The sequence below is a fragment of the Colletotrichum siamense genome (genome assembly GCF_013390195.1).
Source record: "Colletotrichum siamense strain Cg363 chromosome Unknown KSG_Cg363_contig05, whole genome shotgun sequence".
NCBI lineage: Eukaryota > Fungi > Ascomycota > Sordariomycetes > Glomerellales > Glomerellaceae > Colletotrichum > Colletotrichum siamense.
Window position 1 is genome coordinate 2,678,913 of NW_023501018.1, and position 15,646 is coordinate 2,694,558.

At 53.8% G+C, this 15,646-nt stretch overlaps 4 protein-coding genes across 4 annotated transcripts; 3 read left to right on the forward strand and 1 right to left on the reverse strand.

The window, feature by feature from the left end:
• Nucleotides 1-979: 979 nt before the first annotated feature.
• ttr (Acetyltransferase) lies at nt 980-1,603 on the forward strand (the record flags this gene model as incomplete). The annotated part of the gene is made up of 2 exons (XM_036640140.1): nt 980-1,396; nt 1,451-1,603. 2 exons carry the CDS (start codon nt 980-982, stop codon nt 1,601-1,603), a joined length of 570 nt encoding a protein of 189 aa, XP_036494353.1.
• An 800-nt stretch (nt 1,604-2,403) lies between these two features.
• CGCS363_v008292 (Uncharacterized protein) lies at nt 2,404-3,028 on the forward strand (the record flags this gene model as incomplete). Its single annotated transcript, XM_036640141.1, has 3 exons — nt 2,404-2,583; nt 2,641-2,792; nt 2,848-3,028. 3 exons carry the CDS (start codon nt 2,404-2,406, stop codon nt 3,026-3,028), a joined length of 513 nt encoding a protein of 170 aa, XP_036494352.1.
• A 1,278-nt stretch (nt 3,029-4,306) lies between these two features.
• TOP2 (DNA topoisomerase 2) lies at nt 4,307-9,708 on the forward strand (the record flags this gene model as incomplete). Its single annotated transcript, XM_036640142.1, has 2 exons — nt 4,307-7,984; nt 8,041-9,708. 2 exons carry the CDS (start codon nt 4,307-4,309, stop codon nt 9,706-9,708), a joined length of 5,346 nt encoding a protein of 1,781 aa, XP_036494351.1.
• A 1,132-nt stretch (nt 9,709-10,840) lies between these two features.
• Nucleotides 10,841-12,204, reverse strand: RTN1 (Reticulon-like protein 1; the record flags this gene model as incomplete). Its single annotated transcript, XM_036640143.1, has 5 exons — nt 10,841-11,263; nt 11,333-11,634; nt 11,691-11,852; nt 11,933-11,965; nt 12,129-12,204. 5 exons carry the CDS (start codon nt 12,202-12,204, stop codon nt 10,841-10,843), a joined length of 996 nt encoding a protein of 331 aa, XP_036494350.1.
• Between the last annotated feature and the right edge of the window lie 3,442 nt (nt 12,205-15,646).

The following is a 15,646-nucleotide window of genomic DNA, read 5'->3' on the forward strand; positions in this document are numbered from 1 at the left end:
GTGACTGATGCTGCGGGGCAAGCCCGCTCCAGGACCCTGCCGGCGTGCGGTGCCGTGTCCCTTGCGCCGGGAATTCCCTCGCAGCCGGCGGGCTGGGCGAGCTTGGGGCCAATCCAATACCTACCTTAAGATAGGTACCTTACCTTGCCTTACGCCGTACCTACCTTACCTTACCTAGGTAGGTACGAAGAGACGGCAGACCACTGACCAGCGCCAATTCAGCCGTTAATTAAGACTTTTGGAATGGAACCGGGAAGTGCAGGAAAGCTTCCATCACCACAAAAGTCCCTTCTGCAGACGGACCTGAGCATTTCGTATAAAACATCTACCCGTTTCTCAATTACCTTACATCAATTGACTCACACGCGGCCCCCAAACCGGAGCAACCTGAGCCAACCTGCCTACCTACCTACCTACCTACCTACCTCACCTTACCTAGATGCACTCTAGGTAGCTTGTTTTGTCGCACCTTCCTGTCTCGTGCCGTCTTTCTCACCTGAGAGAGACACACAGAGAGACAAGCTGAGGTGAGCTTTTCTGTCATGCACTCACTCACTCGCTTCCCCCTCACTTGTCAAAGAACCCCCTCACTGCTTTACAGCTTCGCCGCTATATGCCCCGAGAGCCCTTTCTAGGCGACCTAACTTCTCTGCATTCCCACATTCAAGATTGCCAGAGGCCCCCGTTTCTGATATTTTGGTCCAGTTCAACTCTTGACCAACACCTTATCCCGGTTAAGGTTTGGTGGGCGTCCAGTTCCCCAACTTCGCGCCGGGGTCAGAACACGCATACCCTCGCACCGTTCCTGCGCTGTCGATCTCTGTCAGTTCTTGACTGCCGGTCGAGTTGCACAATAACCCAAGATTACAACGGCGGCATCGCAGGAGCCCGCCAGCGTGTCTTTGGCCGAATTACAGGGCACCCGGCGAATATCCAGCCCCCAAATTCGTCCCTCAGAGCCCGAGAAAACCCTGCGACAATGTCCTCAAGCTCGGGAACCCCCTACATATTTTCGCCCGCAGACCACAGCCATCTGATTCCGTATCTTGCAGCCCTCCATGCATCGTGCATCAGCCATGACCGGACTCTGGCCACATTCTTGCCGCCTCTGTCCCATGAGAAGTTGCTGGGTTACTGGAAGGAGCGCATTGCAGAGGTCAGTGGAGGCACTCGCATGATGCTCATTCTCCTCGACGAGTCTGAGCCAGGAACAAAGCCCAAGGGAACAGAGCTCATGGGCGTTGTCATGCTCTGGATGCCATATTCTGAGACGGGTCCTTTCCGCGGTTTTGTCGAGAAGCTTCTCATCAGCCCAAAGTTCCGTCAGCGCGGCGGTGCGAGGATGCTGATCGCTGCTTTGGAAGGCGAGTCCATCAGGAGGGGACGGACGCTATTGGTATGAGCCACCCTACATCCAGTTATCCGACACCATTGTTGACAATCCGCGCAGATGCTTGATACGGAGGCCGGCAGCACAGCTGAGGAAGTATGCAGAAAGTTCGGCTACATCGAGGTTGGCAGGATTCCCAACTTCGGCATCAGCCCTGCGGTTCCACGACAGCTCAAGGATGAAGTCTTTTTCTACAAGGCGCTTCAGTCTTAGTGAACGTAGCCTGTTCTCGTCCACGGCGTTGGGAGAAGAGGAGTTATTCTAGATATTAGGACATTGTTGAGGCGACTCAAATTCGTCATAATTCCGTGGGCCAAAGACGGGATTTGAAATATACTGGTTTTCAGAATTCTCCTATCTCACCATCGACTTGATTAAATCCCGATGGACTACTTTGCTGACTGGCTGCAACTTGTGGGAAACACATTGGAAATACTCGGTGACTGGTCGGGAAGATACTTCTCGCCCTGTCTGCATTTGACCTTCGATGCGACTGCATGTGTTCATGCAGCTTTGACATCCTCTCTGAAGAACGTCTTGGCCAAAGTCCCCCCGCCAGACCGGAGACAGCTTACATATCCGAGTCTGTAACGCCGATCGGCGACAATGGCAACCCCACTCCGAAGCTGAGCTTTTGGAGCAGACATCACCTTTCCCAGCCGGGACTGAGCCGTTCTTTGGGATGCGGGGACGGCGAAGCTCGTTGGCTCGATAGCTGTGATATTCACAGAGCCCGGGATCACGCAATCCATCCACAATCAGATACCACCGGCATCACGGGCGGTATTTCTGCTGTAGTCAGGACGTCTCGGGTGAGAGGGGAGGCTGGAGACAAATGGATATATCTAGCCAAGAGATCTCCCACCTCTGACAATGCCGAGACAGCTGTTAGCTACTTAAGAGCCGCACTTTCCCTCAACTCGCAACTCGCAACTCGCAACTCGCAACTGCATCTCTCCTTCTGTGCCATTGTATCACACACAACCTGTGCCTTACACATTGATCGTTCCACAATGTCCGATATACAGAAAAACGTCGAAGCCGCATCCGAAAGCTACTCTTCCGGCTTCACCAAGGGGCATCTGGCGCTGCCTCCGGCCAAGAAGTATCTAGTCCTGACTTGCATGGATGCTAGAATTGACCCGGCGCGGGCTTTTGGTATCGAGCTAGGCGATGCGCATGTCGTTCGCAATGTGAGGGCTCAAACCTGGCAACGTTGACTGGTCGGCAGCTAATGTTGAAATCAACAGGCTGGCGCATCTGCCGTAGACGCGCTTCGCAGCATTGTCATCTCTCAGCAACTTCTCGGCACGCATGAGATCGTGCTCGTCAAGCACACTGGCTGCGGGATGCTGACTTTCAAGAACGAGGACGCCTACGCACTCGTTGACCAGAATTTAGGGTTTGTACCTTGAAGCCACGGATGACCCGGCCTTTCTCCGCTAATGTGCATGTAGAGCTGGAGCGTCTGCCGAACTCAAGTCTCGCAGTCTCGACTTTCTGCCATTTTCTGATCTGGAGGAAGCTGTCAAGAAAGATATTGACTACATCAAGGGGACTGAGCTTGTCCCGCGGAGCGTGGCGTTGAGCGGCTGGATCTACGAGGTTGAGACGGGCAAGACGAATCGTGTTGTTTGAAGCTAGACAAGCGAGCGGAGAAGCGGTCTGATTTGGGCAGCGGGAGGGCGTATTAGTGAGGTGTTTATTTAGGGAGGTGCGGACGCGGCGTTAACGATTTTGCTCGGGTTTCCTGTTGAAAGTAGCTCAGATGTTGATGCTAATGGAAGTCGTCGAAACTTTGGTTGGCCTTGTCGAAGCGCGAGCCCCTACGGATACTGGTGGAAGCAGTCAACTACCTTAACCTAAGGTGCCTAAACTGCTGCACATTGACAGTGTCAGGAAAGTCCCACCCTGCCGTTGGCTCCTTCTTACCTGACTTTTTCTGTGATGCAGCGACGCCACGATCCAATTGGATAGCGGGGCAGATGTGGCTGCCAACCCCGCTCTCGTGCGCTCCCACGTCCCTGGGCGCTTACCTTGGTCGGGATTAGCCTGAGGCAGTAAACAAAGGAGGCAGTCGCCCAAACGCGGTCCAGTTAGAGAAGACCATGTCGCGACTCCCAATGTTTACACCGGGGCAAATATCAACATCGCAAGGGGGTTGCTACCAACAACAAAAGCCAGCGCACACAAACCCACCATCTGACTTCACGATCCCGACCAACATACCCTCCTTTTGCGCATGTAGAAAAGGGCCGTTGACGAGCTGGCACACTCGCTCTCCTCCCCCCTCGTTTCCCTCTCACGAGCCTTCGTGCCAATTGCGCGCCTGGTCCGCCCAGCTAGCCGTTTTGCGATTGTCGATTCTTCTTTGTATTGTCGACGGCCGCCGACTTTTCGACGACCACCACCGCCGCCGACCGTAGGGACAACTGCGTTTCGTCTATTCTCGTGTTCCTCCCCGCGCCTCGGGGAGCGTAAGCTGTACAGAATGAGTTCGGACGACGATGCCTCCGTGTTTAGCATGGGAGAGGAGTCGGATTTTGCGCCGGTATGTTTGCTTCTTCGCGATCCCAAATTCTTGCCTACGTGTGGATACCCGATCACGCATTATCACTTCCAACACCAACTCTTTTCCTATCGCAATCTGAGGAAGGAGCGCTCTAGCTTGGTCACTCCCTCCTGTCGATAGCTTGCTTCCTATCGCAGGGTTTTGCGCTCTGCTGTCCCTTTACCCACAACCCATCCTTTCACAACAAGCTGCTATTTCGTCGCGAAGCGTTTGCGACGGAGTCCGCCAGCTGAACCGCTCAACCACACCCTTTCTTTCCCACTTGTCTGCACACTTTCACTCCTGTACCAACTCCCCTCGATCAACTTCCCTGTACTTTCTTTTTCACACTTCTCACTCTCAAAATGTCTACGCTGCCGCCGCCCAAACCGGCGCCGCAGCCGGATGTCCCTGCTTCCATCGCCACGCTTGACAGCTTCGTTGGGGCCACCACTGATCCGTCGCAGAAGCCAAAGGCCAAGGCTCCTGTAAAGAAGGCGCCGGCGAAGAAGTTGACGCAAACCACCCTCAAGACCAAAGCCGCACCCAAGAAGCGCGCGAAACCCGACAGCGACGACGATGACGCCGCTTCCTTTTCCAACACACCTCCCAGCTCTAAGAAGCTTAAGAAGGCTCCTGCCGCCAAGAAGTCGAGCGGGAACCCCCTGGCGGAAATCGAGAACGACAGCATGATGCTCGACGATGACGAGCCGGCCGCTTCAGCGCCAAAGTCGAAGAAGAATGCCACCGACACCTACCAGAAGCTCACCCAGCTTGAGCACATCATCAAGCGTCCCGATACCTACATTGGCTCAGTCGAGCCTACAGAGCAACCCATGTGGGTTTTCAACAAGGAGACGAAGCTTATGGAGTATCGCAAGGTTACCTTCGTGCCTGGTCTCTATAAGATCTTTGACGAAATCTTGGTCAACGCTGCCGACAACAAACAGCGCGATGCTACCATGACCTACATGAAGGTTACCGTCGACCGCGAGAACGGAGAGATCTCTGTCGAAAACAATGGAAAGGGTATTCCTGTCGAGATCCACGGAAAAGAGAAGATTTACATCCCGGAGATGATCTTCGGTCACCTCCTGACGGGTTCAAACTACGACGACGAGGAGAAGAAGACAGTGGGTGGTCGCAATGGTTACGGTGCGAAGCTTTGCAACGTCTTCAGTGAGCAATTCACTCTCGAGTGCCAGGATTCCACCAACGGAAAAAGGTATAAGCAGGTCTGGACCGACAACATGAGCAAGTGCGGCAAGGCGAAAATCACGAGCAGCAAGACTAGTGACTTCGTTCGTGTTACCTTCAAGCCCGATTTCCAGCGTTTCAGCATGACGGGCATCGACGATGACCTTGAAGCTTTGATCCAACGCCGAGTCTACGACATGGCCGGTACTGTCCGTAACGTCAAGACCTACCTGAACGGCACCCACATCAAGCTTGCGTTCAAGGGTTACTGTGAGATGTACGCCAAGGCCATCGCCAAGGAACGCGGTGCCGAGGAGGGTGTCGAACCCAAGGTTGTTGTCGAGATTGACAAGACCGATGCTCACCCGCGTTGGGAAATTGGGTTCACGGTCTCGGACGGCTCGTTCCAACAAATCTCGTTCGTCAACTCCATTGCAACCACGTCTGGCGGCACACACGTCAACTACATCGCCGACCAAATCACTGGGTCCTTGCTCAAGACTCTCGACAAGAAGAAGAAGGGTCACGCCCTCAAGCAGAACCACATCCGCAATCATATCTTCATTTTCGTCAACTGTTTTGTCAACAACCCCGCATTCACTTCCCAAACAAAGGAGCAGATGACTACCAAAGTCAGCCAGTTTGGTAGCAAGTGTCCCCTGACTGAGGATTTCCTGAAGAAGATCGCCAAGTCCGACGCCATCCAGAACATTATTGATTTCGCCGAGAAGAAGGCGGACAAGATGATGGCCAAGAGTGACGGAAACAAGCGGTCCCGCATCAGCAACTCGAAACTAGTCGATGCTAACTTGGCTGGCACCCGCCACGGCCATGAATGTACTCTGATTCTCACGGAAGGTGACTCTGCCAAGAGTTTGGCTGTCGCTGGACGAGCAATCCTGGACCCTGACCGCATCGGAGTCTTCCCCCTTCGTGGTAAGATGCTCAACGTACGTGATGCATCGATCGACCAAATCACGAAGAACCAGGAAATCCAAAACATCAAGCAATTCCTTGGTCTCAAGCACAAGGCTGTTTACAATGACACGAAGGGTTTGCGGTACGGTCATCTCATGATCATGGCTGATCAGGATCACGATGGTTCTCACATCAAGGGTCTTCTCATCAACTTCCTCCAAGTCCAATACCCCTCCTTGCTTCAGATTCCGGATTTCTTCCGAGAGTTCATCACTCCCATCGTGAAAGTATGGCAGGGCCCGAACCCCAAGAAGCCGCAGCGCCTCAAGTCCTTCTTCACCCAGCCCCAATACGAGGAATGGAAGGAATCACACACCAGCGAACTTTCTCGGTGGCACTACAAGTACTTCAAGGGTTTGGGAACCAGTTCAAACGAAGACGCCCAAGTCTATTTCACCAACCTTGATGACCATCTGAAGGAGTTCAACACGATGAAGCCTGATGAGGCTGAGCTTTTCGAGCTCGCCTTCTCCAAGAAGAAGGCCGACGCGAGAAAGGAGTGGCTCGGCAACTTCGTCCCTGGTACATACCTCGACCACTCCACCAAGTCTATTACCTACACGGACTTTGTCAACAAGGAACTCATTCTTTTCAGTATGGCCGATAACATGCGATCTATCCCATCTGTTGTCGACGGACTGAAGCCTGGTCAGCGTAAGGTCATGTACGCCTGTTTCAAGAGGAACTTGACCAAAGATCAAAAGGTTATTGAGTTGGCTGGTTATGTCTCCGAGCAGACATCGTACCACCATGGTGAAGTCTCCCTCCAACAGACAATTATTGGCCTCGCGCAAAACTTCGTCGGTTCCAACAACATCAACTGCCTTGAGCCCAGTGGCAACTTCGGTTCCCGTCTTGCCGGTGGTTCAGATGCTGCCAGTCCTCGTTACATTCACACGAGACTGTCCCCTTTCGCGAGAAAGATCTTCTCCACTCTCGACGAGCCTAACTTGGAGCCTCAGTATGAGGACGGCAAGAGAATTGAGCCCAAGTGTTATGCCCCGGTCATTCCCATGATTCTCTGCAACGGTGCTGATGGTATTGGTACTGGTTGGAGCACCTCAATTCCCAACTACCACCCTATGCACATCGTTGAGAACCTGAAGAGACGTATGGGCCGTCTTGACCCCGAAAGCCCCGAGGGTGCGCCATTTGAGCCTATGATGCCTTGGTTCCGCGGTTGGAAGGGTACCCCCCAGGTTGCCGACAAGGACAGATACAAGTTCAACGGCATCTGCGACATTGACGAGAAGACTGGCGAGGTCGTCATCACCGAACTTCCTATTCGTATGTGGACGGACGATTTCAAGGCCAAGCTTGAAGAGGTCATCAGCGGCACCAAGGGCCCTGTCTGGATCAAGGACTACAAGGAGTTCAACGACCACAAGAACGTGCACTTTGTCATCCAGATGGATGACAAGCACACCAAGGATGTCATGTCCGACGGTCTCATGGAACGTTTCAAGCTCACCAAGCAGGTTGCCACCTCCAACCTGGTTGCCTTTGACACCAACGGCCAAATTCGCAAGTATGAGAAGGTCGAGGACATTCTTGAGGAGTTCTACCACTACCGTCTGGACATGTACGCCGAGCGCAAGAAGCACTGGCTCGGTGTCTATCATGCCGATTTCAGAAAGCTGTCTGAGCAGGCTCGTTTCATCAGGGAGATTATCGACGGAAAGCTCGTCATTGCCAAGAAGAAGAAGGCCGTCCTGGTTGAGGAGCTCGCTAAGCGCAAGTACGAGCCGTTCCCGAGGAACAAGGACAAGCAAGCCAAGAAGAAGAACACCGATGAGGAAATGGAGGGCGACGAGGAGGACGAGGAAGGAGCGGACGAGCAATCGAACGCCTACGACTACCTTCTTTCTGTTTGTTACCCCATCATCCGAGATTTCCTAAGCTTCGCAACTAATTGATTTTGTAGATGCCACTATGGTCTCTGACGCAAGAACGCCTCGATAGGCTGCAGAGGCAGATCGAGAGCAAGAAGGCCGAACACGACTCCCTTCTCGCCCTGAGCGAGAAGGATCTCTGGTGCCAAGATCTGGACGAGTTCGTTGCCGAGTGGGAGAACCAGATGGCCCTCGACGCTGAAATCCAAACCTCCATCCGCAGACTTGGTCGCCGCGTATCCAAGAAGATAGGTGCTGGCAAGGGTCGCAAGGCCAAGAAGGATGATGACGAGTATGAGCCTGGCGAGCGCAAGAGGGCTACTGCGAAGGTCAAGGCAGCCGCAGCTCCCAAGGTGACAGAGAAGGCTGCTGAAAGATTTGCTGCCATGTTTGAGAAGGCCAAGGCCAAGAAGGAGGATGAGGACGGGTTTTCTGACGACGATTTTGCCTCTCTCGGCAAGAAGACTTCTTCCAAGCCTGCCGCGCCCGAGAAACCACAAAGGGCGGCGACAACGAAGAAGAAGCCTATCTACACCTTGTCCGATTCGGACGATGACGAAGAATTCGCCAGCCTGGGCAAGCCCAGTGCATCTGCTCCGGCGGAATCTACCGAAGACGTTTCTTCGCAAAGTCAAAAGTCCGCGGCAGCCATGAAGCCCTCGCCTCGGGTGGAAGAGTTAGACGATAGTGACGATGATTTTGCTGGTCTGGGCAAGAAGAGCTCCACAGAGAAGCCCGCTGCAGCTGCGGCAGTCAAACCCACTGCTTCGCGACGTGCTGCATCGACCAAGAAGTACGTTATCGACGACCTGTCTGACGAAGATGAGTTTGCTAGCGCTGCTGAGGACAGTGCTTCTATTGAGAAAAGCGCTTCTGTGGAGAAGAGCGTCTCCGTAGAGCCTGCACCCACCAAGTCTTCAAAGAATGCTGCTGCTTCACGGGGCTCAAGAGCCTCTGCCGTCAAGAAAAAGCCGTCTTACGTCATTGACGACTCCTCGGAAGAAGAAAGCGAGGCCGATGACAACCAAATTGGCGACATTGGTGCTTTGGTCCGAGGTATCGGCGGATCAGCGAAGGAATCTCAGACTGGCCGACTTAGCTTGTTCGCCATGAACCGACCTGAGGGCCGCGACTCGACCATGCCCAGGATCAAGACTAAACCTTCGAGGACTTTCGATGACGAGGAGGTCGATGATACCAACTACGAGATGCTCGCCCGGTCGTCCCCTCATAAGACAATGACCAAGGAGGATGACATTGACAGCTTCTTGAGCGACGACGGTGCGCCTGCCGCGAAGGCGTCCAAGGCGTCCACGTCCAAGGCCAAGCCCACGCCAGCCGCTGCCGCACCCGTCAAGAAGCGCGGCCGTCCTGCCGGAGCCAAGAACAAGCCCAAGGATGACGAGGCCCCAGCAAAGGCCAAGCCCAAGCCCAAGGCGGCAGCCAAGACGACGACGCTGTCTCCCGCGGCCAAGGCATACGCCGCAAAGAAGGCCAAGCGTGTGTTGTCCGATGATGAGGATGAGGATGTCGAGATGGAGGAGCCAGAGTCCCCGCCACGGCCGGCTGCTAGAAGCCGCCCTGGACGTGCGGCTGCCACCAAGGCCAAGGCGAAGCCCAAGTACGACTTTGATGATGACAGCGAGATGGACGTTGACGAGGCCAGCGAGGACCCGTTCGACATGGATGAGAGTGACTAGAAGTCCTCGTGAAGGTTGAGGGAGGTGTAGTAAACCGCATATGTATAACATGTGTGTGCTTGTTGCGCGTGTGGATGTGTGTCTGTACACTTGGAAAAGGGAACGGCGAAAGGGGGTACGGGTACGGCGGGGTGGTCTCACGGAAGCAGTCATGCCGCTGCTTGCCGATTTGCTTTGCTTTATGACCAGGTATTCCTCTTTTATGGTCTCCGGGAAACTCTCTTGCTCTTTTGTTTTTTTTATCATGTTGGCGGCATAGGCTAGGCCGTCTGTTGCTCCCTAGTATTATATTGTTTGCGAGAACGGACAATATGGGATACCTTTTCTTCAACGGCCTGTGCCATCTTTGCTTGGTGACCCGCTTGGATGTTAATGACTGTGATATTAGCCCGTCCCAGACGCAGTCCGAGAAGCTGTGAAACCTGGCCGCTTCAGCTTGAATGACAAGAAATGGCTTGTCGACGTTCCTCCAACTGCATAAGCCAGACCAGCGCCTCGTTCATCAATCACCATGACACCCACGTACTGTTCCCTGGACCGGCGGCAGGTTTCGAAGCATTGAGTGCACATCTGCTAGTAGTCGACATCACCAAGCATGGCAGTGTTGTAGTGCCAAACTTCATTGTGGTATGTCTAGTATGCGCAGTCAAGATTCCTAGAAAGACACCCTTGAGCCGAACCCAGTCCACACTAGCATATCAAGATCATTTTTACGAACACAACGTAGGAATGATGGAAAGACGCTACTTTTGTAGAAATAATTCGTTTCGTTGCATCCCCTAGACAATCTGATGATCCCCCTTTCGCCAAAGCCGTGTGCCATGAAGAGAGAACCAAAAGCAAGACAATACACTACATGCGTACACAATCACTCGTTCGACGCCCTCGTCCCCACATCCACTGGAAGTCAGTGTCTGATATTATCCTTTTGTTGCTCAGTGTGTGCAACCAACTCCTGCCAAAAGCAACCGCAAAGTCCTACCACGTCGAACATGTCGTAGAGAGAGGTGTGTGGTGCGTGGTCTCATTCATATTCGTCATGAGTCGTTCCGTTGACGCCAGACCAGTGGCATACGACGTATATCCGCCAGCCTGTGTACACTCAGGAGAGCCGAGTCGAATGAGGAGGCATTTAGGAAGCGACCATGGGGGTCTCCTTCTCGGGAACGACAGGCTCGCTGTTCTCGAACTCGCTGCTAGGGGCAGCAGGGAAGTCCTTCTCTTCAACCGCGGGGGCAGCAGGGGCGGGCTTAGAGACGGCCTCGGGAGAGGCAGAGCGACGACCAATCAGCTGCTGGGCCTTGGCAGTGTAGTCGCCCATGTACTGCTTGGTGATGTTGGCAGCCTCGGCAGTGTGCTTCTGGGCGACGCTGCGAAACTGGCTCGTCTGCTGGTTGATGACCTCGCCGGCCTTGTTCAACTGGGCATCAATGAGCTCCTGGTTGGAAGTGTAGATCAGCGGGATCATGAAGACGGAAGTGGTGCCGATGAGGCCAAGACCCCAGAGAGGGACAATCTTGACGAGGTAGTAGGCGAAGAAGGCACCGAGGAAGGCCTGCGCAAAGATTTGGCGTCAGTCCCGATGATGTCAATAATTGTGGAGAGGGTCACGCGAGCAACTTACAGCAACGGAGGCAGTGACATTCTCGGCGAACAAGATGCGCTGGGCCTCAATCACGAAAAAGTTGATGAGCTCGTGGACGTCTCCTATCATCGCATCGAGCGTGTCTCTCGGAATGACGTAGTAGCGGCGGGGACGGAGCTGGGTGGCCAAGCCATTGTTGAGGACAAGCTTGCCAGCGACCTCGGCGAGGACGGTGGTGCCAAGCACCATCCAGGTAAGCTTCAAGCTGTATCTCAGGATGTCGAGGTAGCGAGCGGCGAAGATGAGGGTGACGATGGAGGCGTAGGCGATGGCCGAAGCACCTGGAGATAGCTATTAGTCGGGGTCGGGCTTCAGACGGAACCCGGGCAATACATACGAGGGTTGTTCCACGAGATAAGCTCGAAGAAGAAAGAATGGTAGTGAGTCAAAGGCTGGCCGGTGGCGGCAGGGTTGGCAGGCGTTCTGCGAGAAGCGGCAAGGTTGCCGAACTCAGTAGAAGCCTTTGCAGACTGATCCTTAACATTCTGAGCGACGGGGCCTGGAAGGGAGAGCCATCGGGTCAGTACTCGAAAAATGCGCCGCAAATACGTCATGCGTGGCAGGAGATAGAAGGCATACCGTTGGCGAGCTGATTGTAGGCAGCGGCGGCATCTGGAGGGTGCGGGTTAGCTTATCACTGTCGCCGGTCGTGAAGGTGAAGCTTGAAACACTAATCGCCAGGTTAGCCGGAGGTTCCTCAAAGCCATGGATGTCGGGATCGGGAGTCGCGGGTTCGGTGAGAGTGCAGGAGCAGCGCGGCGATAACATACCTTACTGTCCTTGGTAGCCTGGACGTAAGAGTTGCCGTTGGCAGAGGGAGCCGTGGTCGGGGCGTCCGGGAAGTCGGCCATTGCGATCAGATCACGACGGGTTGCTTGTGATGTTCTGTGTGGTGTTGTAGGTTGGAAGAGTTGGGTTGGGTGGTCGTGTGATACCGGGATCTGCTTGAGAAAAAGCTACAGCACGAGCAGCGGGCGGTGTTTCAAAGAAATCGGAGCTTGGGTTTGGTTTGCGTGGTGAGTGACGACAGCTGTAAGGTCGGTGGGAGGTAGACAGCAGATAAAGGGCAGGAAGAGTTACAAGGCCAGGTGTTAGGTTGTTTGTGTTTGTGATGATCTGGAAGAAAATCCGGAAGCTCAGGCAGATAAACCAGAGAGGTGTGGGTAGGAGAAGTAAGGCAGGTAGGTAGGCAGGCAGAGGTGGAAGGGAAGGGAAGGGGAAAAAAGACTTTGTGTGTGTGTGTGTGTGGTGCGGCGCGCGCCTGGGTTGGCAGTGATGCAAATGAAGATCAAAAAGAAAGGAGCACGCAGAGCCCACAGGGCCGTCCGTGCCAACGCCAGGTCCAGCGGCCCAGCCCAGCAGCACCTAGCATTTTAGCACCCATATGGACGCGAGAGCATTCGTCTCTTCCCCTTCTGGCGGGACAGTGACGCTCCTACCTCCAAAACAGGGCCTGGCGGCCGGCGAAGAGGGGCCCACGTAGCGGGCAGGAGCTTTCTGTCCTTTCTGATATGGAACACTGAAGTCTAGCTGTCTCTCTCTCTTCCTCTCTTCCTCTCTCCCTCTCTCTCTCCCGTCACCTGTTTTTCCTTTCGCCCCTCCGACTTTCCCGTTCTCCCTTCTTTCCCGTCACCAGCTGGCGGGCTACCTCGCTTGCTCAGGACACTCGTTCACCGATTACACACGACGGATGGGTACCTTGCCTGTCGCACGTATCGCAGCGTCTGCCTTTTCTGCCCGCAGCTAACCAACTGCTGCCGGCGCGCCTGCAATCCACCACAATCAGTACGCCGTAGCTCCACCAGCGCGATGAATGGGTCCTGCGCCGAGAGAGAGGAAGAAGTACGCAGTAGAGGGGCCCTCCCTTGCTCGGTCGGAGTGTGGCTAGTGCCCGCGCCAGCTTGCTTTCCACACACTTGATGACGCAAAAAGTGTGCCACAGCAACCAATCGACCACTCCAACCAAGGCGACCCATTGACTACCTCCCATTGACAGCAGCTCAGCGCCCAATGACGATGTATTGCCGTCGTCGTCTCCTTCAATGCCGCACCGTGGCCCCATCTTTGGCGTCATCCCACCGTAGCTGCATCCTCCTTTGCGGCGCTAATCATGCAGGCGGCATGTGACGGTCATCGCGTCCCTCCCGTCAGTTGCGTCGTCTGCGAGCCCAGACCTTTTACAAGTATACTTCTCCAGCCTGTCCTGTCCTGTCTTCCTGCACTCAATAAGTAGTGCAGGAAGCAGCATGTTTGCGCGCGGCTGTGGACTGGGGCACGTACAAAACGTGTGTTCACCATCTCATCATCGCGGCAGCGGTGCTCGCCCGGGGTTGAATCAGAAAAACCTGAAACCATGGCATTTCGATGTCTGATGTGCTGATGTCTGTAATGTTTTTCTCTGTCCTGCTTCCCGCCATCCCGGATACCGGCGTCCCGGTCACTTTACCTGTCCGCCAGTTCCTTTAGAAACCACTGTGTTGTCCCTCCATTCATCCAAGCCAGATTTCGAATCGCGATAGTAATCATGGAGGAGCAGGCATGGTCCTAGCTCGCAGGCGTACCACGTCGCGTAGCGCATTGTGGCCCGCCCTTTTTTAGCCCCTCCTGCTCAGCAACCAAAACTCACGATATCACCCTCGATCGCTCATCTCTTCCGTTGCCCAGGTTATTGAGAGGAAACCCACATAAAAACTACGACAGCTCCGTCCATGAGCAAAAGCCAACAGCAGAATGCCCAAACATGTCAGAATTTGACATGTCCCAAGTGCGCAAGAACCCGCAGTGGGACGGCCGCCAAAACCGCAAAAAGAAGCAAAACCGAGTACCATCAGACGAACCATGTGAAGCCCCAACCGACCGCTCTTCCGCCCATTTCCAAAATCGAAAAAGCCACAAAAGCCACCAGATGAACAATTGTAAATGCAACTCCACACGTAGTGCTCAAACCAGCTCGGAATCAGGGCCACGCCGTCTGCCGTCCGGTGCGGATCGGGGTCCGAGGCTTTTCCCTTGTGCCCCTAGGTCCTCAGCAGTGCGGGAGCACGTGCCCCAAATCTTTCCTTCCATTTCACACGTGCGAAACGTCGCCCGGACTCAGATCCATGTGGAAGACAAACGACGCGACGTTGAGAAGGCGCTCATACGGGCATGCTATGATTTGTCTTTCTTTGGAACGTCTGTCATTATGTTCCGTTGGCTGTGTTCTCAGAGGCAATCCAGCACGAGACTGGCTTGTGTCCAGATCGAACGGCTTCCCAAACCTGACGGATGCGGACACCATATAAAATAACGAACCAAACCATACCGATTTGATGCGGTCAATACTCACGCATCCAAGTACTCTGCCAAAAAAAAAAAAAAAAAAAAAAAAAAAAAAAAAAAAAAAAAAATGCCGGCGACTGCAAGAGGACCGTTCGTCTCGTTAGTCTACAGTATAGGATCTTCCTCGACATACGAATAAAGGCCTGGCTCTTCTTCCAGAAGGGCACGCATCTGGCGCCCACAAAAGTGACTGAATATCTCCAATTCCATGACTTTAAAGCTGGAAATCCTAGTAGGTGGTGCACTAAAAATTGCAAAGTGCCTTACCTTGAGGAAGTTTCCATACTTGCGTAGGTAGACAAGATTACAACGTTGGCCAACAACATACGCCCTTCTTTTATCACAGCAACCCATCGTCAAAACCAGCGCATCCCAGCCTCAAGTCCCAGTGGATCCAGTGCCACTCTTTCACATGCTTTTGCTGCTTCCCGTTTAGGAAAGGCCCGTTGATCAAGGTGAGCTCCCCACCTTTTCAGCACGGTGCACCGCCACAGGGGTCCAGAAAGCCAAAAACTGCAATCCGTTGCAACTGTGACGCTGGAGGGGAATTCGCCCCACTCAAGATAGGGGGAAACCGTTGGCTGTTTCGACATCGTTCGATGACCGGACGAAAATGCGTTGGTTGACGACAGCGAAATCGATGTTGCGTCTGGCTTCCCATCTTGACTGAAGAGGAAAAAGAAATGATGGGGAAAAAAAAAAAAAGAAAAGCGAGCAGAGATGCAGCAATACATTGTTTTGACTTCATGTCATGATTCAATTCTTGTCAACTAAAGGTGCTACTGGTAAACTAGTACTGTCTGTATCTGGTGAATCTTTCTCCCGGTACTCCGTCCGTATGCCCCGACGGGTTGAGGAGGGAAAAAAAACAAGAAAAAACAAAAACGGGCAGCGGCATAAAACATCCCTAGTCATAAAGACGAAAATCCATTCGTCTGGGGAGTATAGTTCCTCAACTCCAATGCTATGTGT